This window comes from Trachurus trachurus (assembly GCF_905171665.1).
Source record: "Trachurus trachurus genome assembly, chromosome: 4".
Lineage (NCBI taxonomy): Eukaryota > Metazoa > Chordata > Actinopteri > Carangiformes > Carangidae > Trachurus > Trachurus trachurus.
Window position 1 is genome coordinate 9,761,382 of NC_139898.1, and position 26,339 is coordinate 9,787,720.

At 44.1% G+C, this 26,339-nt stretch overlaps 3 protein-coding genes across 6 annotated transcripts; 1 reads left to right on the top strand and 2 right to left on the bottom strand.

Moving 5' to 3' along the window:
- Positions 1-491: 491 nt before the first annotated feature.
- chst14 (carbohydrate (N-acetylgalactosamine 4-0) sulfotransferase 14) lies at positions 492-3,283 on the top strand. The gene is made up of 2 exons (XM_083969413.1): positions 492-1,050; positions 2,003-3,283. The coding sequence occupies exons 1-2, from the start codon at positions 760-762 to the stop codon at positions 2,828-2,830; spliced, it is 1,119 nt and encodes a 372-aa protein (XP_083825539.1). The 5' UTR covers positions 492-759; the 3' UTR covers positions 2,831-3,283.
- Positions 3,284-3,439: 156 nt separating this feature from the next.
- On the bottom strand, positions 3,440-13,585 carry cep135 (centrosomal protein 135). The gene is made up of 26 exons (XM_083970842.1): positions 13,413-13,585; positions 12,930-13,067; positions 12,626-12,816; positions 12,375-12,542; positions 12,093-12,234; positions 11,926-12,010; positions 11,698-11,826; positions 11,329-11,544; positions 11,168-11,233; positions 10,847-10,997; positions 10,536-10,765; positions 10,275-10,430; positions 10,053-10,190; positions 9,648-9,725; positions 9,329-9,480; positions 8,339-8,454; positions 8,075-8,229; positions 7,837-7,892; positions 7,572-7,740; positions 7,357-7,467; positions 6,961-7,146; positions 6,614-6,823; positions 6,299-6,501; positions 6,041-6,145; positions 3,969-4,118; positions 3,440-3,785 (listed from the first exon to the last, which is right to left on the bottom strand). The coding sequence occupies exons 2-26, from the start codon at positions 13,040-13,042 to the stop codon at positions 3,764-3,766; spliced, it is 3,498 nt and encodes a 1,165-aa protein (XP_083826968.1). The 5' UTR covers positions 13,043-13,067; positions 13,413-13,585; the 3' UTR covers positions 3,440-3,763.
- Positions 13,586-14,182: 597 nt separating this feature from the next.
- Positions 14,183-26,065, bottom strand: exoc1 (exocyst complex component 1). 4 transcript variants are annotated; one of them, XM_083970609.1, is made up of 20 exons: positions 26,020-26,065; positions 24,977-25,108; positions 24,740-24,870; positions 24,483-24,642; positions 22,225-22,412; positions 21,641-21,868; positions 20,999-21,131; positions 20,808-20,917; positions 20,079-20,147; positions 19,296-19,445; positions 18,361-18,469; positions 17,651-17,695; positions 16,505-16,668; positions 16,291-16,404; positions 15,957-16,036; positions 15,540-15,768; positions 15,261-15,444; positions 14,974-15,173; positions 14,693-14,887; positions 14,183-14,598 (listed from the first exon to the last, which is right to left on the bottom strand). In XM_083970609.1, the coding sequence occupies exons 2-20, from the start codon at positions 25,098-25,100 to the stop codon at positions 14,446-14,448; spliced, it is 2,766 nt and encodes a 921-aa protein (XP_083826735.1). In that variant the 5' UTR covers positions 25,101-25,108; positions 26,020-26,065; the 3' UTR covers positions 14,183-14,445. The 4 variants fall into 4 exon arrangements, with proteins under 4 accessions (XP_083826735.1, XP_083826737.1, XP_083826736.1 ...); XM_083970611.1 differs by lacking the exon at positions 20,079-20,147; XM_083970610.1 differs by lacking the exon at positions 17,651-17,695.
- Between the last annotated feature and the right edge of the window lie 274 nt (positions 26,066-26,339).

Sequence of the window (26,339 nt, forward strand, 5' to 3'; positions counted from 1 at the left end):
CCTGAGGTTTCTCCTGTTTTTTCCCCGTTAAAAGGGTTTTCCTGGGGGGGGTTTCCTCAGTGGATGTGAGGGTCTAAGGGCAGAGGATGTTGTAATGATGCTATGTAAAGCCCTTTTAGACAAACTGTTTGTAAAAATGGTCTATACAAATAAAATTCCCTTGCCTTACAAAGGCTTCACTAGCTGAACTACATCTCCCAGGGGTCCTGGGGACATCTGAGGGTCCTGGGAGGAGGTGTTGGAGACCTGATTGTTCACAGTACAACCCTCACACACCTTTCTAAATACAGAAATTAAGATATTGTGACAGAATGAAACGATTATGAACTTTCATACATACAGTATTTGTCTGACGTGCTGATACTTTCTCTGATGGAAAATACACAGTGGGGGGATTTTATTTTGAAAACGTTAACCGGATATCATCTTTTTTTAAGCCCAGCTGTTTTAGTATTAGCGTCCTCAGACGAAAACGCCCTATGAGAGGAAATAACTGAGCACCAAAAACTTTTAATATAGCCCAGTAAAAACGCTGTTTTCCCCACAGTAGACAAAGTGCTCACGACGTGTAACTTTTACAAGGATTTTATTTTGACAGTTCAAACAGGAATAGCAACATTTGCGCTGGCTGACTTGACGCAGTTTAAAAGTTAAGTATGGGTACGTGGTAGGTAACCAGCGGTCTTCTCTTACGTAGTAGTTAGCCGTAAACTTTGAAAGCTGCCTGGTAGGTGTGAGCAGACGAGCCGGACACAAGGCATGGTTCCCCGCAGGCAGGACTACGGGGTGAAGAGGGCCGGGGCAGCGCGCAGCGGCTCGGTTATGAACTTTCGGACCACGGTGAGCTCGGGCTCGGTGCGCCGCAGCTCCGCGGTGCTGCCGTCGGTGCTAACGTTCCTGGTGATCGTAGCGTCCGGAGGCCTGCTGCTCATGATAGAGAAAGGAATGCTCAACAGCATGGATACGCCTCCACCCAGGGGGAGCGGCAGGCGGCTGGACTTCATCCGACAGCCCGGGAAACACAGCTCGGCTGTGGACGTGGACTCTCAGGTACGGGTCGGTCGTGGAATGAGCCACGGAGGCTCTGCACCGCAGGTTGCCACGCTCGGTGCAGCCTGCACAGATTTTTTTTGCTTTGTCTCCTTCTGACTGCGAAGAAATTTCACAATATTAGAGGATCTGTCGTAAACAGGATTAAAGGCAGGGAAGCCATTTCATCACACGACTAAAACACGTTCTTATTGCTGTCATTTTTCTGGTTTAAACACAAATTTGATTTAGGGAGATCAGAAACTTCCCTGCAAAGTTTAGCAGTTGGATCAAACAGTATCCAGGTGTGTTTACCACCCAACAGCCTCGGCCTCTAACAATGAATGTCATAAGATGAGTGTATATCGTTTAGTTCCAACTTTTATCATCCACCACACATGTAGGCTAATTAGTACCCATCTGCCCATAATGGGGTCCCCTATAAACACGTTACATTACTTGCTATAAGCATCTCAAACAAAACCCTTGATACAGTTGTTCTTACAAGGATACTAGAGTTAAGTTGGTAAGATGCTTCGTTAAAGGGATAGTTCAACATTTTGGCAAATTGGCCCATTGCCATAATCCTTATAGTTTTAGGAGTAGGTTCGTTACCTTTAATTGTCAGTGCAAGCTATTTTTAGGATGGTGGAACAGAGCCGCAAGCTGCTCAGAGCTATGCTATGGAGGCTCATATTTCTTGGTTTCCCTCATCAAACACACACAATCCAACAACTCCAAAACGCTCTGGTGGACAAGTTGTGACCTGCACATTCACCACGCTATGAGATAATAACGGAACATTACGAGACAGAGTTGTTTTCGAGGTAAATGCAGAGACTGCTTGCTGAAAAACTGCCCCCAACAGGAACGCGCATTAGTGGGTTTGCATAAATTTACCTTGAAAACAACTCCTGTCTCGTCCTAAATGTTGAACTATCCCTTTAATTCTTTAACTTGTGTTCACATGTAGATCCTTCAGGAGATCCGTAACCGGACCATCAGGACCATGTGCAGCCAGAAGAACATGCCCCACAGCATCTGGTCTCTGAGCCCCCTGCAGAGGAAGACACTGCTGCAGCACGTCCTGGTGAACGACCAGTACCGTTTCCTGTACTGCTACGTCCCCAAAGTGGCCTGCTCCAACTGGAAGAGGGTTCTGAAGGTCTTGAGCGGAGCGCTGGAGAGCGTGGACGTCAACATCAAGATGGACCACCGCAACGACCTGGTCTTCCTGTCCTCTCTGAAACCGGAGGAGATCCGATACCGCCTCAAACACTACTTCAAATTCATGTTTGTGCGGGAGCCCATGGAGCGGCTCCTGTCTGCCTACAGGAACAAGTTTGGAGAGATCGAGTCTTACCAGAAAAAGTATGGCGTTGAGATCATAAAGCGGTACAGGAAGGGTCGCGCCAAGGACGCATCCGTGACGGGAGACGATGTGACCTTTGCAGAGTTTGTCCGTTACTTGCTGGATGAGGATGTGGAGCGTATGAATGAGCACTGGATGCCGGTGTACAACCTGTGCCAACCTTGTGCCGTGTCATACGACTTCATCGGCTCCTACGAACACCTGGAAAGTGATTCGGAGTTTGTGCTCCAGCGCATCGGAGCACCTCCTTTTGTTCACTTTCCGGAGAGGCAAACGTGGTACAAGCCGGTCACCACGGAGACCTTACACTATTATCTGTGCAGCCTGCCACAGAAGCTACTAAGGGAACTCCTGCCCAAGTACATTTTGGACTTTTCCCTCTTCACTTATCCGCTCCCCAACACAACCACTGAACACTGTCGGCATTAAACGTGCAATATCTTATAGTTTGGAGATTATTTTTTATAGAGAATCATTTGTATTATTTTTTATGCTTTAGGGAATGTTGACAACTGTTACACATTTTCATGTCGATTATCGGAAGAGACGGAGACTTGACTTCAAAACCACTAGAGCTTGAAATCAGCTGCAGACAAAGGAAAAAAGTCACTGAGATGTACGTTACATGCACTGTTACAGTATATGAATCATTGATGCTAATGTAAATAAGGTGGAAGACCAAACTTTGTATTGTACTTGTTTCTTCATGTAGATAGAGAAGGCGAACGGTTAATGGCTTCAGTGGGCATTCAGTGGTTTAGCAGGCTAAAACACACACACACACACCATATACTCAGAGAGTTGTGGGGTTTATATCAAGCTTGTGTTTTTTTTGTATGTCACAGCCTCTCATTCCCATTCATTCATTTCCATTTTCTATTATATACCATCCAATTAAACCAGAAGTTTTGTGATTTACATCACTGCATCTTCTCTTTTTTTTGTATCATTTTATTTTGTGAATAACTTAATAATTTAGACATCATTAAAACATGAATATGAGGCATAATACAGAGAACCACAGGGCTGAACGAACAATTCTCTTGCTACACGTGTGAGGTTATAATTGGTGAGAACGATTCACTAACTCGTCTGGGACGTTAAGTCCTAATTCTATCAGTGGCTGTACCACATACTGACAGGGAGGATGCTCCGGTTATGTAACAGTCTGTTCAAATGTGAACTTAAGTGAGCATGATTTCATCCTGGGTGCTTCAGGACAGATGAAGGAGTAAAGTGGTATCAATGTACTGGCTAATTAATGCAGCGGCTTATGAAGGCCTTCACAATTCGTGTCCAGACTTCAAGCACCTCTGTTTGTTTCTGACTCACTCGTCTCGCCTTCATTTGTCCATGTCGTCGTTAATCCTTGAAGCTCACACTTCTGAAAAGAGGAAGGAGACAGAGACTTCAGTGAAATGAGAAGTATTATATTATTTGTTATAAATAGGTCTGGTTCATTTCTTTCTGGCTTTCATTTGCCTTAAATGACCAGATTTCTTCTATCACCCAGATGTTATGCATCCAACCTCTAAAAACACCATCGTTTGATCATTCAGTGTCTTACTTGTCTGCCGACTTGTCAGTGGAGCGCTCCAGGCTTCGGAGGATGGAGCGTTCTGGGGAGATGTGACCGCTGGACATGCTGAGGGACGATGAGCTTTGGAGCGATGAGAAAGACAAACCCTGTCTGCGCATCTCCTGGACCGCCCTCTCACTGAGGACACAGACAGACCAGGTCAGGATGTGCTACATTCTCAGACATCCTCAGACCCTACTTATCTTCTTAGGCAATTACTGTTTTGTATAAATACATTTAAGGGGGGTCAATATGATGAGTCAATTAGACAATTTAAAAAAAATAACAGAAACTTTTGATGGTTTAATCAGTTTGGGTGCAGCAGGGCTGTTTGTTGTTTCTTTGTCTCTGGTGATGTATCCTACCATCGCCCTGTGTCAGCTGGGATTGGCTTTTGGAAATTCTTGTGCAACCACAGAGGCTGTGAATTTTGAGGATGTGGATAGAGCAGACCCAGAGGTCACTCTGAACCGAGCATTAGTGGCTTGAATTTCATTCAGGCAACCATGGTCAGGCAGTGCAGGCCACATTCTGGACCATTTGCAAGGCAGACATATGAACACCAGGCGGAGCGCTGAAAACCTCCTCTGTGATAGTTCCTGCGACCGTAGTTGTCCCCAGGATGGCATTTTGCCATGGCATCACACAGACTCACAGGGTGAAAACAACAGCAGTGGCACACAGCTGGTGAACATAAGGGCCATTTCATTTTGCAACCAGCTACGAGTGAAAACCGATTAACTGTTTTCACGTGGGTTAAAAATCTAGTATGTTAAAAACTGCTGTTGCATTAACTATGCAACTTATGTAATTATAAGGCCACAGTATAAATCTTACATCGATGTTAGCTGTGACATCATCTCAGATTTAAAGGGATAGTTCAACATTTTGGCAAAGTGGCCCACTGCCATAATCCCTATAGTTTTAGGAGTAGATTTGTTACCTTTATTTGTCAGTGCAAGCTATTTTTAGAACGGTGGAGCAGAGCCGCAAGCTGCTCAGAGCAACGCTACGGAGGCTCATGGGATTTCTTGGTTTCCCTCATCAAACTCATCGAATACACAATCCAACAACTCCAAAACGCTCTGGTGGACAAGTTGTGACCTGCACATTCACCACGCTATGAGATAATAACGGGACTTTATGAGACAGAGTTGTTGAGGAGGGAAACCAAGAAATTCCATGAGCCTCCGTAGCGTAGTTCTGAGCAGCTCACGGCTCTGCTCCACCGCTCTAAAAATAGCTTGCACCAACAATTAAAGGTAACGAACCTACTCCTAAAACTATATATAATAGAGATTATGGCAATGGGAATTTTACCAAAATGTTTAACTATCCCTTTAATATAAAACAGGTCACAGTGTTCAAGGAGTCACTGATGGTTTTAAAGTATATAAATAATCTGACTCATCAGCTCTCGTTACAGTCATCAGGTCTCTAACCAACCTTAACACCTGTGGGAGATGTTGGACCAACTCGTCTGACAGCGCTCTGGCACAACCATCATCTAAACACAAGGGAGCACTGGAGCTGTTCTGACAGCACATGGTGAACACCACTTTACTGAGCACTCTTTCTCTTCAATTTATCACCACTCAATCTATACTCGCACAGCTGATAGCATCATCTAAATTGTGTCAAACTTTGGTTCCACTTTTCCGAACACGGATAGCCTAAATATTGAACCGGTGTTGTAGAATTTTCCAACTCCCCACCAGAATCCCAGTGACACACAAAAACTCGATGTTCGATCACTTCCTCACTTTTTTTTTTCTTCGCCTCCTCATACAGGACTCTTTACTTTCGTCCGACGCCGGCTCCGTCAACAAATTCAAGTACTGTGCCCCCGGGGGATGCTTGTAAAGCAGGTTGCACTGGCAGATGGGGGAGGGTTGTTCCTATGATTCATCCCATTAACCATTTTTCTACCACTTGAATGAGTTTAGAAACCTTTTTTTAAGGCCGAGAAGCTACATAGTGTTGCTTTAAGTGTTGCTGATTCCTATCTTGGGGGACACAGTGGAAAAGCAGATGTGAAAACCAACAGTGGGCAACCTCACCGTTCAAAGCGCTCAGTGGTCAGTTGTCTCTTCAGAACATCCATCTCCGTCTGCAGCTGAGACACTTTACCACGGAGCTGGGACACCTCCCGGCTATGCTCCACACTGAGTGTATGTACACACACACGGACAAACACAGACAGAGACACAGACATAAACACACACACACACACACACACACAGATAACGTTCAATAATTTTTTAACATTCAACAAGTGTGAGAAGCTCAAGAACTTTTATTGAATTTGGTTTGTTTACGTTTTGCTGTCAGCCAGCGTGAGCCTGTCGCGAAGAACTTTCAGCTCCGACTCTCTCTCGCTGGCTGTCAGGTGAGTCTGGAACTCCTTTTGGCGATTGGTGGAGAGCAGCGTCTCGAGGTTACGGACCGTCAGCCTCTCGCTGGCCAGCTGCTTCTTGAGTAGCTCCCCCTCTGACCGAACATCCTCCAGCTCTCCAGTGACCTAAAACATGACAAAAAAGGTACAAATGTGTCAAGACAAGACCTTCTGCTGGTGGGGTGGCAGACACAACCTGACTGGTTAAAAGCCAAGTCAAAGCCACGGTAAACCTCACCCTCTCCAGGTCCATGCTCTTGGAGGTGAGCTGACGTGCCGTGAGCTCCTTGCCAGAGTCCAATTTGACACAGAGCTCCCTGACTGAAGCCAGATCTGAGAGGAGAGCTGCCTTCTCCTCCTGGGCTTTGTGCAGCTCCTCCTCCAGTCGGGACATCCCACGAACCAGCGATGACACCTGGGCTTCATAGGCCTGCAGGGCCTGCACATGCTTCATAAACCAGCAGGGTGAAAGGGACATTTATCTCCTTCTGATTTTAATGCACAGTATAATCTTGTAAACTGATCTATTTAAAATCTTTTTACCTAATATGATGTATCAGCTACTTGTTCCAGCCTCTGTCTCACCTGATGGATTTCTCTCTCCTGGTGGCCGACGGTGTCTCGGAGGTGCCTGCGCTCAGTGTCTGAGGAGAGCAGCTCCAGGCGGATGGAGTTATTGAGGCCTTCGGCTTGCTGCAGCTTCTGCTCGCGCTCCTCCACCTCAGTGTGAGCCATTCTAAACCTCTCCAGCAAGTCCCTGTTCTCCTGCTCCTGTGGGTCAAATACCGCGCTAAGTGAGGCTGAGTGGACCTGCAGGATGTTCAAGGTCTTCAAAAACCGTATGGGAATAAAAGACTACTACACAGATTCTTAACCGTATATATATATATATATATATATATATATATATATATATATATATATATATATATATATATATATATATATATATAGCGTATAGTATTTGTGGTTCTCTCTTGCCTTGGTGGCCATCAGTTTCTCAATCCTGGACACTTCGGAAATGTAAGAGTGGACTCTGAGTTTCAGCTCGTCCTTCTCATTCAAAGCCTGTTCCATCTCCAGATGTACAGCCTGGGCAGACCATCACAAGAGTGTAGTCATTGTCATTTCCTTTACATTTCTTCCATTTCTTTATATACGTCACAGAAAAACTCATTATACTTGCTTTCCCATACCTGGTTCTCTCTGGTCATTGTGGCCAGGTCGTCCTGCAGCCTTCTGTTCTCTCTGATGGTGATTTCTTTGTCTCTCCTGAGTCCGGCCAGCTCCTCCTGAGAGGCGTCCAGCTGCCTCCTCAGGCTGGTTATCTCCCTCTCTCGGCTGTTTAATGCCCCCTGCAGCTGACTGAAAGGATCACATGTTAATGGGTGAGACTTTTTGACCCTGATGTTCTGATGTTTTAAAAACCAAACCTGGGAGCATTGGGAAAAAGATACTCACGCTAACGACTCCTCCATTTTTGTAGCTGTGAGTCTCACATCTTCAAGGGTGTTTTCCTGTGGAAAAGCCACAAAAATAAACTTTATTAGTCCTGAACATGTCGAGCAGGAAGAGGGTTGTGTCCATTTTTGCTTAGTGTACATTGGAATGGCCGTTATAAATAAGAGGAATTGTAACAGGAACCAATAACTTTCTCAAAGAAATGTTTTAATAGAAGCTTGTTAATGTCGACGGCTACCTTCTTGGACAGCTCCTCCTGGAGAGCAACCAGCTTTTCGGTCTTTTGATCAACTTCATCCTGCAGAGCGTCTTTCTCTCGATCCAGGGCAGAGACCGACTTCTGAAGAACAGTCACGTCCTCCTTGGTCTTTGAGCCCCGCTGACTCAGCTCCTCTGGCAGAAAAAGCCAAATCATGCAAAGAGCCAAGCGACCACAGAGAAGAGAGTGCAGCACAACTACACAGCACTGATGCTGAACCTCATCACATCAACAAATGTTCACCTATTCTCCCCTCCAGTTTCTTGATCTGCCCGTGGGCAGCGTGCAGTTCATTCATCTTCACAGACAGCCTGTGCTGGGTGTCAGACAGGGACTGCTCCATCTGCTCCTGTAGCAGCCTAGAGAGAGACAGGGAGACAGAGGGGACAGCCAGTCACTACCTCACCAAGGCCCTGACTAATTACTGTGGCAGAGAACTTGAGGTAAGTAGTTTCTATATCAATGTGGCCTGGGTCCATTTGTGCTCGCTACTTAAAGGGATAGTTCAACATTTTGGCAATTTGGCCCATTGCCATAATCCCTATAGTTTTAAGAGTAGGTTCATTACACATTTAATTGTCGGTGCAAGCTGTTTTTAGAACAGTGGAGCGGAGCCACGAGCTGCTCAGAGCTACGCTACAGAGGCTAATGTGATTTCTTGGTTTCCCTTATCAAACTCATCAAATACACAATCCAACAACTCCAAAACACTCTCATACCTCGAAAACAACTCCATCTCGTAATGTTAGTAGTTGTGTAGTGTGTAATGTAGTTATCATCTCATAGCGTGGTGAACGTGCAGGTCACAACTTGTCCACCAGAGCGTTTTGGAGTTGTTGGATTGTGTATTTGATGAGTTTGATGAGGGAAACCAAGAAATCCCATTAGCCTCCGTAGCGTAGCTCTGAGCAGCTCACGGCTCTGCTCCGCCATTCTAAAAATAGTTTGCACTGACAATTAAAGGTAATGAACCTACTCCTAAGACTAAAGGGATTATGGCAATGGGCCAATTTGCCAAAAATATCCCTTTAAAAAATGCGGTCCAGACTACCACCAAATATGATCTCAGTGATCAGATCTCAAATTGGTGTCTGACAAATCTGTTGAGCCTCACACATCTTTAGAAATAATGTAATTCCTTGGATTGGCGTGATAAGATGGATTTGTGACTTACTTCCTGGCAGCGGTGATATAATTAGCATTTTTAACTTTCATTAATGTTTCAACACAAACCTCAGAGCATTAGACTCGGCCCTCTGCTGGGCCACCTCCTCTGCATTCTGGACCACAGCAGCAGACCGAACCCTCAGCTCCCCCTCCACAGCCTCCCTGTTCTCCTTCAGCAGACACACCTGAGTCTGCAGGTCCCGTCTCTCCTGCTCCAACTGTGCCACAATGGACAGGTGAAATAAACCAGGTGGAAATACAGTGACGGTAAGATAACTGGGACCAAAGTTACAGTAGTGAACACAAAATAATAATTCTATGTCGGTGTTTTTCAACAAGCTTTGGTGAGGAAGCAGATTTTATTGAAACATCCAACAGACTTTACCCTCTGAATGGTGTTTTCCAGGTCAAGAACCCTGCTCTCCTCCTCCTGTCTGCCTGTGAGAGCTGACGTCTGGGCAGCCTGCAAGATGTGACCATATTGTGTTAGGCTCATTGGTGGCAATTCAAAGTTATAAGAGCAATGAGAGTCAAAGTTATAAAAGTAATGAGAGTTTACTTTCTGAACAGAGTTTAACAATGCATCAATTTCAATGGAGTTGCAAGAAATACATCTGAAAATAATGAATAAAAAATGCCAGAAAATACAGAAAAATGGCCAGAACAAGTCCAAGGTGATGTTTTCATATCTTCACTATGAAAGACAACTTCAAAATACAAGCAAATATTCCAAATGAAAATGTTTTAGCAGTAAATTAGCTCACGTGCAACAGTGCTCTGTGGGACTTACCATTAATCTCTCCAGCAGCGTGTCTCTTTCACTGCTCATCTGCTTGATTTTGATTTCTGCCTGTCTGATCTCCTCCTGCAGCCTCAAGACGTCAGCTGACTTATCCGTGCTGCGGGCCAGGTGTAAATCCTCTTGAGCCTGAGCCAACGAGAACATTTGGTCTTCAGTAGTAGAAAATAAGTCATTTCAAGTGCACGCACCTTCTGCTGTCGTACCACTCACCTGTCTGAACAGGCATTTCAGCTGGTCTCTCTCAGTGCAGAGGGCCTTCACGTTGTTTTGGATTTCCACTGTGTGCTTCTCAAAGTTCAACAGAGCGGCTCTCAGCTCATCTCGTTCCTTCACTACACAGAGCAGCTCTGCTTCTGCAATACCTCCCTGAAAATGTGAAACTTAAACTGTAGTGTTTTGGCATAGTTTTCAGGAAATTATTTAAAACGGCAATAAATAAAAGTAGTGAATCACATTTAGAGTTTTTTTTACCCTTGTTAATTTGGACCTTGGACTCCTGAGTCTGCCTGGACTACGACTGGGGCTCACGTCCAGACTGCTAGTCCCTCTGACTCTCTTGTACCTCTCGGCCTCCAGGCGATAATAATCTCTCTCCTCTTCTAGGCTCCGGACGAACGCATCCAGACGTGACGGGGAACGTTCCCTTCCACACACACCGTGCTTGGCCCGCATGGTCTCCAGCTCCAGCACCAGGTCTTTGTCTAGTCAAGTGATACAACAGTCAAAAGGTGGCTAAAGGAGGAACAGGTCTACAACTGAGGTATAACTAAACTGCTGCTTACCAGCTGTCATCATTTTCTCCATTTTGTCCTGCAGACGGATTTTCTCGTCCTCCAGGAAATTCACCAGTCCCTCCATTTTCTCATTCTGCCCCTTGAGCTCCACCAGGTCGTCTCTGAGGCCGTCTCTTTCAAAGTCGCCTTCAGACTGCTCCTGAAACCAATCATTACCAACAGGTCAGGCTCTTGGCTTGTGTTATATTTCAACATCGGACATGTTTTGGCAAAGAATGGTGGCGTATGCTGCCTCAAGAATTACATACAACAAGTCAGGGGGGTATTTCTATTTTAAAACTATATAATGAGAATATATGACGTGAATACCTTTCTCGTCTTTGTGATTATATCCTCCAGGTCTTCCATGATCTTCTGTTGCCGTTTAATTTCTTTCTGTTGAGAAAATATATTTAAGTATTATAGAGTTATTATCTCACTTTGTTACCTGAACTTAAGCTGGTACATTTTCACAGCTCTCATATTCTCACTTTAGCTTCATATAGTTCCATATCAGCGGTTTCCAACACCCGCTCTTTGTCCATCTCCAGCTGCTTTGCGAGGTCGTCTATGTGCGTAAGCTCTTCGCACAGTTCCAGGTTCTTCAGAGACAGATTAGCCACCTCAGTGGAAGCGTCTTTCTTCTTCTGCTGCAGTCCTTCTACCTTCTCCTCCAGTGTACTGTTGGTCTCCTGCAGGTACTCGATCTGTGTGACACAAAGAAATGCCAATCAGACAGGAAGGTGGGTAGCAACCATGCAAACCTATTTTCTGCCAGAGGAATGAGGCTCATCGTGAAAAAAGTGTTACATATGTGGCGTTTAACAGCAGCACACATCTTCTATCACAGCTACACTTACCTGAAGGTTAAGATGGGATATCAGCTTCTCGTTGCTGATGTTTTGAGCCTCAAGAGAAATGACGTCATGAGGTCGCCCACCATGCAGAACACGGTTCAGACGCTCTATCTCTTTGTTCCTCTCCTCCACCTGATGGAAGTGAATTTGAGCAAATCAACAAATAATTTCCACCAATTTAGCACTGAATGCATCAGACCTGTCAATGATTCTACTTAGTTTCTTTCTTACCTGTGTGTTTAAGTGTTTTATATGTTCTTGAGCATTTTCCAGGTCTAGTTTGACCTTTATCATGTCTTCCTGTAGCTCGTGAATTCTACAAAGATAATGACAGTGAGTAAAAACAGAAACAATCCAAATCCAATATATGATTCAGCTGTTCCAAAACTCTGACAAACCTTCCATCAGCTAACAGCAGTAGGTCAGCGATGTACGGATCATCGGGTTGCGACACGGGGTAAGATGATGCGGAGGACGAGGGCACAAGGTCATCAATCTGCATCCTCTGCCGTCTGAAAGGAATGCTGCGTTTCTTTCCACCTGTGAACGCCATGATTAAAGCTTGAGTTTTGATTGTTCTTTAAAGGCCAAGTATGATCTGTATTTTTTTCTTAAACAAAATCAAGACAGTGTAGCTTCTTTGACTCAAAGAGCTTGGGTCAGAAGAACCCTGGAGTCACCTGGCGTCTGCACCACAGCTTGCATGTTCTTCTCCTGCAGCTGCTGGATGCGCTCGGCTTTCGACTTGCTTTCCTTCTCCAGGGTGCGAACTTTGTGCACATACTGATTGTTTAAAAACTTCAGGTCAGACGTCTCATGGTCTAGTTTTCTGATGTGGGTCTTGAGCTCTAAAATGACACAACATATCGTTAAGTTATCAAACCATTTTCCTGTGGATGTCGTGAGGAGGAGGCTGGTTGTCACAGCTTACCTCTGACGACGCGGTCCTTGTCCTCCCTCAGCTTCAGCACCTCGAGGTGCAGCTCATTGTTCTCCCTGACCACCCGGGCGTTCTCCGTCCTGTACGGCTCCAGAACAGCATCAAGATTTCGGCTCTCTTTCTCAGTCTTGCCCGCTGACAGTTTGGCATTGCGCAGGCTCTCGGTTGTGTGAACCAAGTCACTGAAACACAGAGGAGAAGATCAGACTTAACTACCTTTAATCCACCCTACTGTTGCTGCTGATGTCACTGGGATGAAGGCGAGGAGGTGCATTGTGGGTGCTGTTTTTTTTACCTGAACAGTTTCTCCACCAGTGGCAGTGACTCTATGCCCAGTGGCTGTCTGTAGCCCAGCTGATCGAGACGCTTCCTCAGGTTGACAAACTTCCTCTCTGCATTGCTGTTCATGGCTGCGATGTGGCACTGGGGTTACCTTAGCAAAACATATCAGTGTTTATACTGGTTCGCAAATAAGACGACACTTAAAACAGCGTGACACAAATGATGTAATTTACTGAGAAGGTCAGTTTATGAGTAGCGTATGGTGGCTAATTACGCCTGCTACCGTTAGCCAGACGTTTGTTGTTGGCTACAGTTAGACAGCTAGCTTAACGTTAATTAGCTAATAAGCCAGCATGAGCTTTCTGCGTACTTAAGTATTGAGTTACTCCGTTTTCTAGAGCTAAGAAGTAGCATTAGCCCACCTGCCAGCACCGCCTGACAACCGTTAACTACTTTAAAGCGAGTCTTAAATCTCCGGACGTTTGCCTCGGCTCACCTGGCTTTGAAGGATAGTGCTCGTCTCACGGCTAACGTTAGCTTCACCAGCATCGACTTGTTAGGTTTAAATCTTCGACATGCATGTCTTGGTCGGACACACGACTTTCATAGGAGTTATTATGGCTCCACATCTCTTTCTGCGTTAAAGTTGTATCATCCGCAGCTCTTCCGTTGACATGTTTCCGCGGTAAAGTGGTTTGAAAAGAGCGCCGCTGGTCTCCGGTTTGGATTCGTCACCATGGAGGCTAGACGCGCTGCGTGCGGAGCGTCTGCGGCGGCTTGTTTTGAGAACCGACGTCGCCCGAGCGTACGGCGTAGGGGCGGGGTCGAAGTTGAGCCTCAAGCATGTAAAGGTGTTTTTTTCTTCTTTTTTTATTTTGTTTTACCTGGCTTGTGATTAGATTTCGCCTATAGGTTTTTCTTTTTTTTCCTATCCTTTATTTATTTATGTTGACCGTTTAGTTTGTAGTCTTCTTAGCCTATTTATTGTATAATTTGAGTTATTTTTACCATGTTCTTGCACGCTTTGTTTTATCCAGAGTAAGATTGAGCTGCAATTGCCTTTTTTCAAGTGTGTGTGTGTGTGTGTAGCTTTTGGTTTTACTTCTGCTTTGTTTTATGTGCTTTTATGGTGTAAATCACTTTGTGCTACATTTTATTTGTATGAAAAGTGCTCTATAAATAAAGTCTGATTCCTTGAAAGGGCATTCAGTGCTGTGTGCTTAATAGAATGGATACAGAGATAGGATGCATTGGAGGGTTGGCAGATGCAAATTTATTATGTACATATGGCATAAAGACATAAAAATATAACAACAAATATTTAGAGCAGAGATGTTGAGACTAAAAGAAACAGGCACACACACAATGCAGAGATATCTGCACTTCATCTCTTTCATTACATTACACAGACACACAAAGAGGAAACGTTTCATCATTCAAAAAGCATTACAGGGAAATTTGTGAATAGCTATTGTATTTTCAGCCAGTGTGAGGCAGTAGTGAATCATTAACAGTGCACAGCAGCTGGACTAGTGAGACTGGGCAATGCTGGAGAAGTACTCCAACATGTCCTGAATGGTAAACTCCATGGTGATCCCAGATCCAGGGTAGCATCTGCCGATCAAATCTTCAAAGTGCTTGTACTGACGGATAAACTCGTCCTGCATGGAGTGCCACACCACCTGGTGGAGTAAATCAGGAAGAGCAGCAGTGAGAAACGTGACACCACTGACACAGCTGAGCATCTACCCTCCCTTAAAACCCTGAATTCCTCACCTGCAGCAGACTTTCCTCCTCACACAGGTGTTTATCCACCTTTTTGTAAAGGTTGTCGAGTCCCTTTTTCACCTCTTTGCCTGGGTATTCTTTGATAACTTTGCGCAGCTCTTGTTTGTTGAAGGCCAACTGGTAGCTCACCTCCTCCTCACGAATACCCTGGGCTACGCGCGACTCAACTCCCTCAAAGAAATGCTGCAAGAGACACATAACACATTTAACCTATAATACATTTGATACAATATAATTCTGTAAATACTCTTAATGTTACAGCATCTTACATTGAGTTTTTCCAGAGGCTGGCCCAGGGACATGATAACATAGGACTGCAGGTGGTCTGTGTATTTGTGCTTGGCCTCCCGTCTCTCTGCCTCCAAGCAGGAGATCTTTAGACGCGACAGTGTAGAAAAGATGTGATGGAAATTTTCCATCATCACTACATCCCGAGGCGTCTTCTGGCTCTCATTGGCTACCTTCTCCACTGGAAAGACAATCAATATTCAGAGTTTAGTGTCTCGGGCCGGTATGCCAATATCAGTATTTGATTCTGGATTACCGGTGGTCTTACCATTCATGAAGACAGCCCTGATGAGTTTGACATAAGCTTTATCAAGATCCCCTCGACGTTCTGCGTTACGGAAAATTGTTTCAGCCAACTCGGCAAAGTCCTCGAACCCACCGACAAAAGTCAGGATGCCAACTTTGCTTTTTTTGGAAATCTTCACTTCCTCCATCTGTCTGATCTGCCCAGACTGCAAGAAAACAATATATTAGCCTTTTTATATTTCACTGAAATAAACTATACTTCCATTCAGGGAAGCATGAATTTTCCTCTTCGTCCACTCACAATGCATTTGTCAAAGTTCCTCTTGACAGTGACCAGCACATTTCCCAACGTGGTGCTGAGATACGAGGCCGGGTCGACATTCTCAGCTGTCCACACGTGGTGACTCATCTTCACCAGCATGTAGAGAGAGTTGAAGCTGTCGATCTTGTCACCCAGAGCGATGAGACTGTTGAGCTCCGTCTCGATGCTCTGGAAGATTTTATTCATCATCAGCCGCACCATGTCTTTCCTTCAGTCAAGAAGACAGGATAGAAAGTTGTGGAAAAAGGGGAAGACAGAGGTAAGAGGATGAGAAAACAGCAGTAGGTTGAGAATATGAATATAATTTGGTCTCATTGGATTCATGTGATAATTCTGGCTGTGAAGATGGGTGACATTTGCAGCGGCGCTGTTTGAAAACGATGTGTAACTACTCACTCTGATGACAAGGAGTGTCTATGTTCTGCCTGGGGAGGCACTCTTGATGGCATGCTTCCATCTAATTCCTCTGTCTCTGGCTGCCAGAACAATGGACATTAAACATGACTAATCCAAACAAACATCTGCTGACGTACACATGAATGATGCTGTAACTGAAAACATGTCAGCGTCCGTTATTGCTGTATTATCTCATGCTTACAGCGGAAAAAAAATCCAATTTCAGGCGGCACCACACGAGTAGAGCTACTGATGTATAGTGAGGTTACATTATTATTTTTGGATTAGACAATTTAACGTTACAAGGTTTTTCTGTACGTCACCGTAGATTTACCTGAGCAAGTGGAGGTGAAACCGTTGGGTGCTGCTGCAACTTAAAGAACTTGCTAATGAAGTCTTGTTCTGCAAGACACAGAGGTTCCAGCTCACTGAGGACCTGCTCAAATATCTGCAGAGAGAGAGAGAAACACCCCGTTTAATCCACCGCTACAGAACAACATAACGACACGGGTGCTTTGATTAAATCTGCGCATCTCCGGCAGCGTCACCTTGTCGAACTTGGTCCTGTCTGCCACGTCCAGGTCGGAGGCGGACATGTTGCCCATGTCCAGCAGCGAGGACGACTGGGAGCGCCTGCTGTTGGAGCCCTGCACCGTCAGCTTGTTCAGACTCGAGGTCGAGCCTGTCAGCTTCCCAGAGCTGCCATGAAGGCCTAAGACAGCACAATAAGTCCTTTAATGACAATGAGCCCAAATGTTGGGAAAATCATTCAAACTGCAGGATCATGTCTGTCAATTATGACATCACAGAGAAATGCAGTATTTAAACCAATACAAAAAAAACACATGGTTAACAATGGTTAGCTTTTATAGGCATTAATCATAGAATTAAGTGACAATGCATTAAGCAGCACTGTGAACATTCAGCTCAAACCAACCAGGTACATGGTGAGGTAATGGTTTGTAAGGCTTAAAAGGATAGTTAAACATTTTGGCAAATTGGCCCATTGGCATAATTCCTATAGTCATAGCAGTAGGCTTGTTTCCTTTAATTGTCGGCGCAAGCTGTTTTGGAGTTGTTGGATTGTGTATTTGATAGGGCTGGGACGATATGCTTTTCTCCCGATTCGATTCTTCTACGATTTTTTGGATGGCGATTCGATTTAAATTGCGATTCTACAATATTGCCGATTATCTCGATTTTTAACATTTATCTGCACACAAATACTGTAGGAGCCTATAAATTAACATACTCCATTATAAAGTGAACTTAAACCCTTTTCAAAGCCTGTACTCTCTGTATGTAAAAGAGGCTAACAAATACACATTGCACAATATTTAAAAAATTTCAACAACAAAAAAAAAAATTCAAAAAAAAAAAAATCGATTTTTGAAATCTAGTATTTGATGAGTTTGATGAGGGAAACCAAGGAATCCCATTAGCCTCCGTAGCGTAGCTCTGAGCAGCTCGCAGCTTGGCTCCGCCGTTCTAAAAATAGCTTGCACTGATAAATAAAGGTATCCTAAAACTATAGGGATTATGGCAATGGGCCATGTTGCCAAAATGTTGAACTATCGCTTTAATGTGTGTCAGCTAGCACAGGAGTCTGAGCATCTTTTAGTGCAGTTATGTAAGGCACTGTGGTACGAAGCAGAAATGGGTAATTAACAGCTCTAACCAGATGGCATACTTACTCTCCGTTTCCTGTTTGAGTGCACTTTCTTTCCGCGGAAGCGTGGCTGCAGCCAGTTAAAAAGGCAGGCATCAAAGACAGAGACAGGTTAGGGCTTTACAACATGCAGCATGGGAGGAGTGAGGCCAGACGTTAGATGTACAAAGTCACATATATGCTGACGTGCGCAGCAGTGGTTTAAGTTTAATATGCTCGTAGCTTTGGACAAACCTTTGGAAAACAAATACTTTACTTTGTTTTCAGAAGGAAAAGCTAAGACAGAGTGCAGAAAGCAGAGTCCTATAATTCTGCCAAAACCAAAGCTAGACCAAGAATACTATTTATATACTAAACAATAAAAAAAAAGAGTACAGTAGTTAGCATACAAGGTCCCCATGCAAAGGGAAGGGGATTATTGAAAGATAAAACAAGAAGCAGGACTTTAACACCTTGGAGGCAACATTAGTGAGGTGTTGCAGAAAAGGAAGAATGAGGCTTGTTTCCATATTTAGACATGAATACTCTATTCATTTCTGTGTGACAGTGCAAGACAAATATTGGACCAAATACTCTGGATGCAGTGAAATTCACATAGCTTTTGAGTGACGTACATGTTGTAAAAGGGGAGAAAAAGACAAAGAGTTACTAAAACAGAATCCTAATCTCACCGAACAGCATCACATGCAGGAGACAAACATGCTTGATAACAAGTCTCTGAATCACAGCTCTTACCAAACTTGCCCTTCGCTTCCTTCGTTGTTCCCGCCATCTTTATCTTAGCAACCTCAAAGAAGTCTTTGATTTCTCGTTCATACAGTCTGCTCATGTAGTCAACGTAGGTCTGTAAAAAGAGAGGGAACATTTCTTTAGACACTCAGACACAATCATCTTGTGTGTTAAAGGAGCAGGTTTGATTAGACGTTTTGAGAAAAAACATGTTCCTGTTGCTGAATCAATCTAATATATAAATATAAAGGTAGTGCTCATGTACCTGTATGTACAGTAAATATCAATCTCCAGCTGCTAGTTAGCTTGGCAAAAAGGATGGAAATGGGAAGAGGACTGGCCAGGGAAAAACAAATCTTAATAAAAGCATCTTTAAATTTCATTACACAATATACACATTCAACTAAGGCCCTTAGCTGCAGTTCATGCCCTCTCTTTCTTTCCAAACTTTCCTGTCTCTCTTACTGTAGTCCGATTGTCAGAATGATACATGTATGATAATACCAGCAGGTGTTAGACCTTGTGGATCTTGTTTATCAGTTCATCTTTTTGCCTTTACAAACCTTGCGTTATAAATGAAGAATTCAGTATGTATTAATGCTTAACTAATGCTTAATAGCGTGTACTTATTATAAGTGTTACCAATTATTTTTATGCACTTGTGTAGTTATGGTTACAGGTTCTCAAACATAAGTCTTCTCAGGCTCAGGTCTGAGTGATTTGCCAAAAAAAAGACATAAAATTTTTTTCCCCCATATGTCCTATAGATTTTGTGATTAAATTGTTACTGTGAGTTACTTTGGCCATGATAATACTGCACTGAAAACCATAGTAACCAGTCACTAAAATGTAATATCGGTCCTCTTATCTTATACTCCTTAATTATTCAATTAAGCATATTTTCCAACATGTTGAGGGTGTTTTGTGAGAACAGCACTGACCCTGGACAGGCCCTCGTACTTCTCCTTCTGGGTGTTCTTCAGCCACTCCATGAGCTTGGCGTAGCGCAGCAGGTCCCTGTGGAGGGGGCTGTGTTTGGGCAGGGTCAGCTCTGCTGTGTGCTGGGAGAGCGTTGAACTCTGGTCATGACCCTGGATGACAGGGTGAGAAATAAAGAGACGATTTGCAGTATATTCGACAACAGAGTTAATGCAGACCAACCAAATGCTGTTTAGTCTCGTTTCATCTTTCTGTGTTCACACAAACACACCACACGTTTAGGAAGATCATTTTCATACATTTCCACGAGAACAACAGATGTTTTTAAAAAGGTAAACGACCAGTTTTTCAATTTAAAAATCCAACAACTGTTTCCAGAAGTTATTGACAAGCTTATTGAAAAGCACCACTCTTACTGCCAGACAGATGGTCGCCTCACTTCCCCTCAGAGTTCAGGCTCTAGCGATTTTACTACAACACATGCACGCAGAGCAGACAGGCACAGGATTTCATGATACAAGGCCTTTTGCCACAAAGCCATGTTAGCACCTAAACATTAAAAAAGAAGCCCGTAGCTGAGTGCAGATAGTTGGTGAAGTTGAAGGATGAACGGTGCCTCTTCAGCTCTGAGCTCAGATGAGAGATGTTAAAGTAGTGAGAAACATATCCCATGCAAGAAATAATGGAGGGCATCTAAAGTAATGAGATGTAGGTTAGAGTGAGCTCTGCCAGGTCATACATTAGCAAAGAGGGGTGAGGCTGGGGGTTGCTGTGAGGGTACTCACTGGAAGTGACAGACACGAGGACCTATAGAACTGAGGGATGGTCATTTTGAAGTGACTGAAGTGGTTGAACTGACACAGAGACAGAGAGCAGAGTGGGATGTTTCAAAGTGAGCAACACAGAGAGTCAAGAATAGGAGGGAACCAACAGGAAGGAAACACAAGGAAGCCCAGGAAGAATCACAGCTAAACAGGAAGTCCATGAGGGGCCACAGACAGAGAGAGAGAGAGAGAGGAAAGAAAGAAGAACAGGAGAGACTGCAGACCTCTACCATGCAGCAGACTCACAATGTCACCGTGTGACAACCACACATTCCACTCCTACTTTGTTGCCTTATTCCTTTGATTTTCAGACACATAAAGGTCCACAAAAAAAATTATATTTGTTTAAGCTTGTAAAGCAATTTGTCATTTGATTCTTTATCAAAGTTTTACAGAAGTGATGTAAGGTCTGTTTAATTCCACAGCATTCAAATTGCCTATACCTTTGTGAAGGTGCTTATTGCACTAGTGACCAATAATCTCTGTCACACTGAACATGTTCACATTTTAGAACTAAAAATGACACAAAGACGATGTCAGAAAGTCAATAAAACCCGTCCAACCGGCATATTTCCTAACGATCAACAGGCTACATCTGTAAAATAACTTTTCTGTACTTGCTTTTGCTACTGCTGTATTTTTTTTTTTTTTTTAATTAATATCCCTTTGTCATATCAGACTGCTCATTACCTGGTGGACAAACACATTGTTGAGATGATTGGTAAGGCGCCGAGCAAAGTTGTCCCTCAGTTCAGTGAACAGGAGCTGCTGCTGCTTGACAGCCATCAGCTTGTCGTGGCCTTTGAAAAAAGAAGAATAGCTTTAATTTGATGACTTAGCCGATCAGCGAGAAATCATCAACACCTCATCTGTAAACCCACCTGGTCTGAGGGCCACGTTCATGCACTGCAGAAGAGCTTCAGAGGCATTGATGCAGGCCTCGATACCTTTAGGGGAGGCTAGGTCCCCCTCCTGCAAAGCCCTGATGTGCCCCTTTGACAAGTCCATGTAGTTCTACATGAGGAGAGTCACACCACAGGTCATCAAACAATCTGGCATTACATTTTATCTTTTACTGCAGTCCTATTTAAAGGGATAGTTCAACATTTTGGCAAATTGGCCCATTGCCATAATCCCTATAGTCTTAGGAGTAGGTTCGTTACCTTTAATTGTCGGTGCAAGCTATTTTTAGAGCGGCGGAGCAGAGCCGCGAGCTGCTCAGAGCTATGCTACGGAGGCTCATGGAATTTCTTGGTTTCCCTCATCAAACTCATCAAATACACAATCCAACAACTCCAAAACGCTCTGGTGGACAAGTTGTCCACCAGAGCATTTTGGAGTTGTTGCGTAGCGTAGCTCTGAGCAGCTCGCGGCTCTGCTCTGCCGTTCTAAAAATAGCTTGCACCGACAATTAAAAGTTTATGCGCAGTATAAAACTGAGGAATGGAGGCAGATTTTTTAAAGCAAACTGACCTCCAATAAGTATGGGCCTTCAGCTGAACGTGTCTGAATGTGGTCCTTACCACTAAGAACTGGATCTCATCCAGCAGTTTGCCATTGTTAGTGTTGCTGATCTGGATGAGGCGGTTGCTCTGGGAGATCTGGTCCATCTGCTCCTTAACACTCTGGAGCATCTCCTCATAGCTGCTCAGCTTTCCCTCGATGGTGTCCACCTCTGATAGAGCCTCATCCAGCAACTGCATCAGGATGTTGACCTGCTTCTCCGATGCCATGATGGACTGGATGTTGGCCTTAAAGTAGGGGACAAAGAAGAGATGCATTTGTTTCAATGTTTTTGAAAAGTTAGTACTTATGGTGCGTTCCAGCAACCCGTAACTCGTGTTTTTCCGACCGGTGAACTCGTATCAGTTCAATCTGGTACGAGTTCATGGGTTGGAAGTTACGAGTTTGACTGCCGTTATAGTGCATTTTCACGGGTAACAGGTCGGAAAAACACGAGTTACAGGTTGCCTAGAAAGCTACAAAGTCATAAGTCGTGACTTGAAGTCGTGACTTACAAGTTCAAAAGCCTGCCTGGGACGCGGCATTATGTCCAGACTTAATATCAATACTTTTCTGGTTTTAGTTCAAAATCTGCTTCACTCACTCCGTCTAAAACCTGCAGCTCCTTAGAGAGCTGCTCTGCAAAAGCCTCAGCGTTGGAGATGGCGTATTCGCACATCTCCATCATGCTCTCAATGTCCGTCTCCTCACGGGTGCTCAGCTCCTGGTAGTCATCCAAAGCATCCTCATCGCCCCCGGCAACGCTCTGGCTCTCACCGCTTGGCACCGACTCTAAACCCATGAAAAGAGACGAAAAGCATGAACAAGCCATGAGCATGAATACAAAGTTCAAGATATATTCTGCTACCCTCCAACTCAACAGGACTTACACTCCCCTTGTGAGGACAACTACTCACATAAATACATCCAGTAACAGGGATGGGCATTTTATATCATTCTGACTGAAGTGACTGAAGATTTTAAAAGTCAATTGAAGTAAACCATAAAACTGTAATAATTATCTTGTACTGGTAAAAATATAACATGAATTTTAAACAATGATAAGTCTAACTGCAGGTTATGTAAATCCCTTAAAACCACTACCATATGTTGTGGAAACGGGCATGTCTTCAGACTTAGATGGCTTTTATTGTTTTTTTTATCAATATTCTTAGTTATGTGTTATTCTTAGTATTTGTTTTTCCTGATAAAAGCTGCTCTGTAAAACAAATTTAAGTACTACGTGTAACGACTCAATATTATATCACTCTGGGTAATATTTAGAAACAATATGGGCTACGACCTTGGTTCACGTTAAATACATAGAGTACATTAACTCATTGAGTGCCAACCACGTAATTTCTCGTTTTTCGTTCCCATGCGTTGAGTGCCAAAAAGGAGATTTTTCGTTTTTTGCTTTTTTTTTATATTATGAAAATAGACACTTTAATACACATTATATGTAAATTTGGGGACTCTACGACGAGGAGAACTGAAATAGATGACGATCAAAGTCACATGACAGCTCATGATCTGGAAGTTTTTATCATAACTCGGCTTCTGCAAACGGAGTTCTGCATGCAGATGCAGCGCAGATGCAGCAGCTGCTCTGCTCTCACCCGCGCTGCTGCAGCAGCTCGGAGCTGAACCAGGAAGCTCTCAGCCGACAGTCCCGCCCGTTCTTCACCTCGAGCAACACCGTGTCCTCCCCAAAGTCCTCCCGCGGTAAAATCTGATGGTCTCTGGGCCAAAGCAGACCGGTACCACCGACCCGTACCACAGCAGGACCGCGACCACCGGCGGGACCGGTGTTCGCGAGCCGCTGTGGCCGACAGACCCTCACGCTCCGCGGCGAGTGGCTGTGACATGGCACGGTGCGTCTGTGTTATTGTTGTTTAGTGGCGCCCCCCCCGCCCCCGCTGGTGGATTTGTGAATAGAACAACCAGTGTTGTATATATTTATCTTATACGAGCCCTTTGATCCAGAAATGCGAGTGTCAGAAGAGCGACAGACACAAACAGCGCACCTTTCATAAAAGACGCTCTATCTCCTTTTCTAGAAAAAAAGGAGGGATTTTGGTGAAACCCAGCCATGTTTAGCTTGAGTTTTCTCAGGAACGGAGGCACGTAGAAACAAACGGTTTGTGGTCATTTGAAGCATTAAGTTAAACCTTTCAATTGAGCTACAGTATGTGTTGGTGGCAATAATATAGAATACACTATGGCTCTACATAAAAAGTCAAAAATGGTCTAAATTGCCGGTACACTTGACTAAAACTTTGGAAAGGAGCGCGGCACTCAATGAGTTGTGTCAGTAAATAATTTTATGAATTAAGGTGATATGGAAGCAAAAAAAAAAGACCTAAATGTTTGTTATGATTATTGACAAAATAAATAGAGGGAATAATGCCCATCCTTATTGACAGATGATTCAAACAGCAGGCGCTTTAAGAAGGTGAGAGTCTCTAATGAGAATGATGGTTTTGAGGTCATGAGCATACAATGGAGAAGGAGTGAGGAGAGGGGGGAAGTTAAGTCCTACCAACCTTCCGCTTTAGGAAGTTCTGGCCAGAGAAAGTTCAAGAGAGAAAAGTGAAAATAGAGGAGAATTTAACACAGAAAGCCATACCACAAACCAGGATACAAAGAAGAAGAAACCTCAAAACATGCTATTAATAAATTAAATCAACCAAAAGTTGCTTGTTTCCCATCAAAATCAGAATACCTCAAACATGACCAATACACACTGTGGTCGGCACCATTGGTTTAAGAGAAAAAGATACGCCCTTAAGCAAATATAATCAAATAATGTGAACAGACATGCAGTCACGTGGTTGGCTAAGGGACAGAGAGTTTCCACACCTTCCAGCAGCTGAGAACTGACATTCACAAACTCCACCTTCTTCCTCAAATAACGCTGGTTCAGCTTCCAGATGCAGGAGATGAAGGAGTTTTTTTCAGCCGTGCTGCTGGCCAGCCAGCGGTATACCTTCTCAAAATGCAGGTCGAATTCAGGATTTTCCTATCGGATAACATAACATAAACAGAAAGAATATATCAGATGTGAATAAGGGGGGGAATTAAGGAAAGGGATAGAAAGAAATATTGAGTTGTTTCACCTTGCTGGCATCTTTGGCATCTACTTCTGTCAGATCTCGGAGCTCCCAGGTTTGCTGACGCTTGTAAAAATCCCCTTTGTCCGATTTCTTCACCTTCACCACTTTGACCTGGACAGGCCTCTCTGTGGTAACTGGGAGGGAAATTAACACATTATGAGTAATGTCATTATTATTCCAGAGACATTTACGTACCTGTCGTAATAAGTAGTGATTTAAAGCTGTCCCTGTGGCCATTACCTGTAGCACACAAGAAGCAGTTCTTCTTCTTCTTTCCTGCCTTGCAGACATTGACGATGCCGAGGAGGCGCTCATCGTTGGGCGTGAAGATGTCCCTCTGGAGGGCATGCTTGATGGCTGTCATGGTGGATACTGGAACACAGAACACAACACTCAGCATACAGTTTCTTTTTTGTTGTTGTTTAATGGAAAGCAGGTGCAGATCAACATGTCTGTCTGTCACTGCCGACAGAAAACATAAATGCATACAAGCTTACAGACATATTCAAATAAAGACACATAAACATACACACATACATATACCAAGACATTAAGCAAGAAATAAATAACAAAAACAGCAACAACAAATATATATATATATACATACATGTACACTCATATATGTTCAACTCCAACCATTAGTCCAAATTCATATCATTACTGTGTACAGTTGGCAGACAGGAGTCGAGTTAGAAGAGAAATAACAACATAGCGTCTGCATATTTTATAGCAACCCCAAGCATACAGTTGTCATAAATATAACCCACTGACAGCAGAGAGACTGTCCTGCTAATGGCAGGAGACAAATACTAACACAAACAAATCTGTTTCAAACATATAACAGTTGCTCTTTATGTTTGACTAAAATAAAACAACGAATATTTTTTAGATGTCAGCGCTAATGAATGGTCAGTGTCAGTCTGTCAGACACTCCCCTTACCCCGGCGGCAGCTAGCTTCAGTGTTTTCAGTCACGTAAAAGCAGCTCACTTTAAGGTCAGCTCCCGCAGCTGGCCACACCAACACTGGGCAGAAGCAGCCACAGGCCCTTCCCAATGAAACGCACCGATGTCCTCCCTCTGTGTGTGTTAGCCTGCTGGCTGCTAACGCCGTCGCTAGCCTGAAAGAGCTAACTGCTGTTAGCTCGGCTACACCCGCGGAACACGTAAAGGTTTGACGCTACACCAGGGGAACAGTCTAAACTACAACAATGTGCATTGTGCTTCAGTCAAAAAGCTCCGCCTGTGTATCAAGACAGAGGTTTATATCGTTGGCTGCCGTTACCTTGTTTTGTCAGTCCACCACCACCAGCAAAGCGCCGCCCTCTCGCTTCCTGGTTCAGTGACGCAGCTGTCATGTGCCGCCCGCACTGTTGTCAACATCAGCTCCACCCACAGGGGCAGGGGCGGAGCAGGGCCGCTGCAGAGGGGTTTCTACGGAGCTTTTCTTCAGTCGATGTGAGGGTCTAAGGGCAGAGAATGTTCTTATGAAGCCATGTAAAGCCCTTTGAGACAAACTGTTTGTAAAAACGGGCTATACAAATTAAAGTGCCTTGCTGCTGCTGCTGCTGCTGCTGCCGCCTCGGTCCTCCGGTCAACTCATTA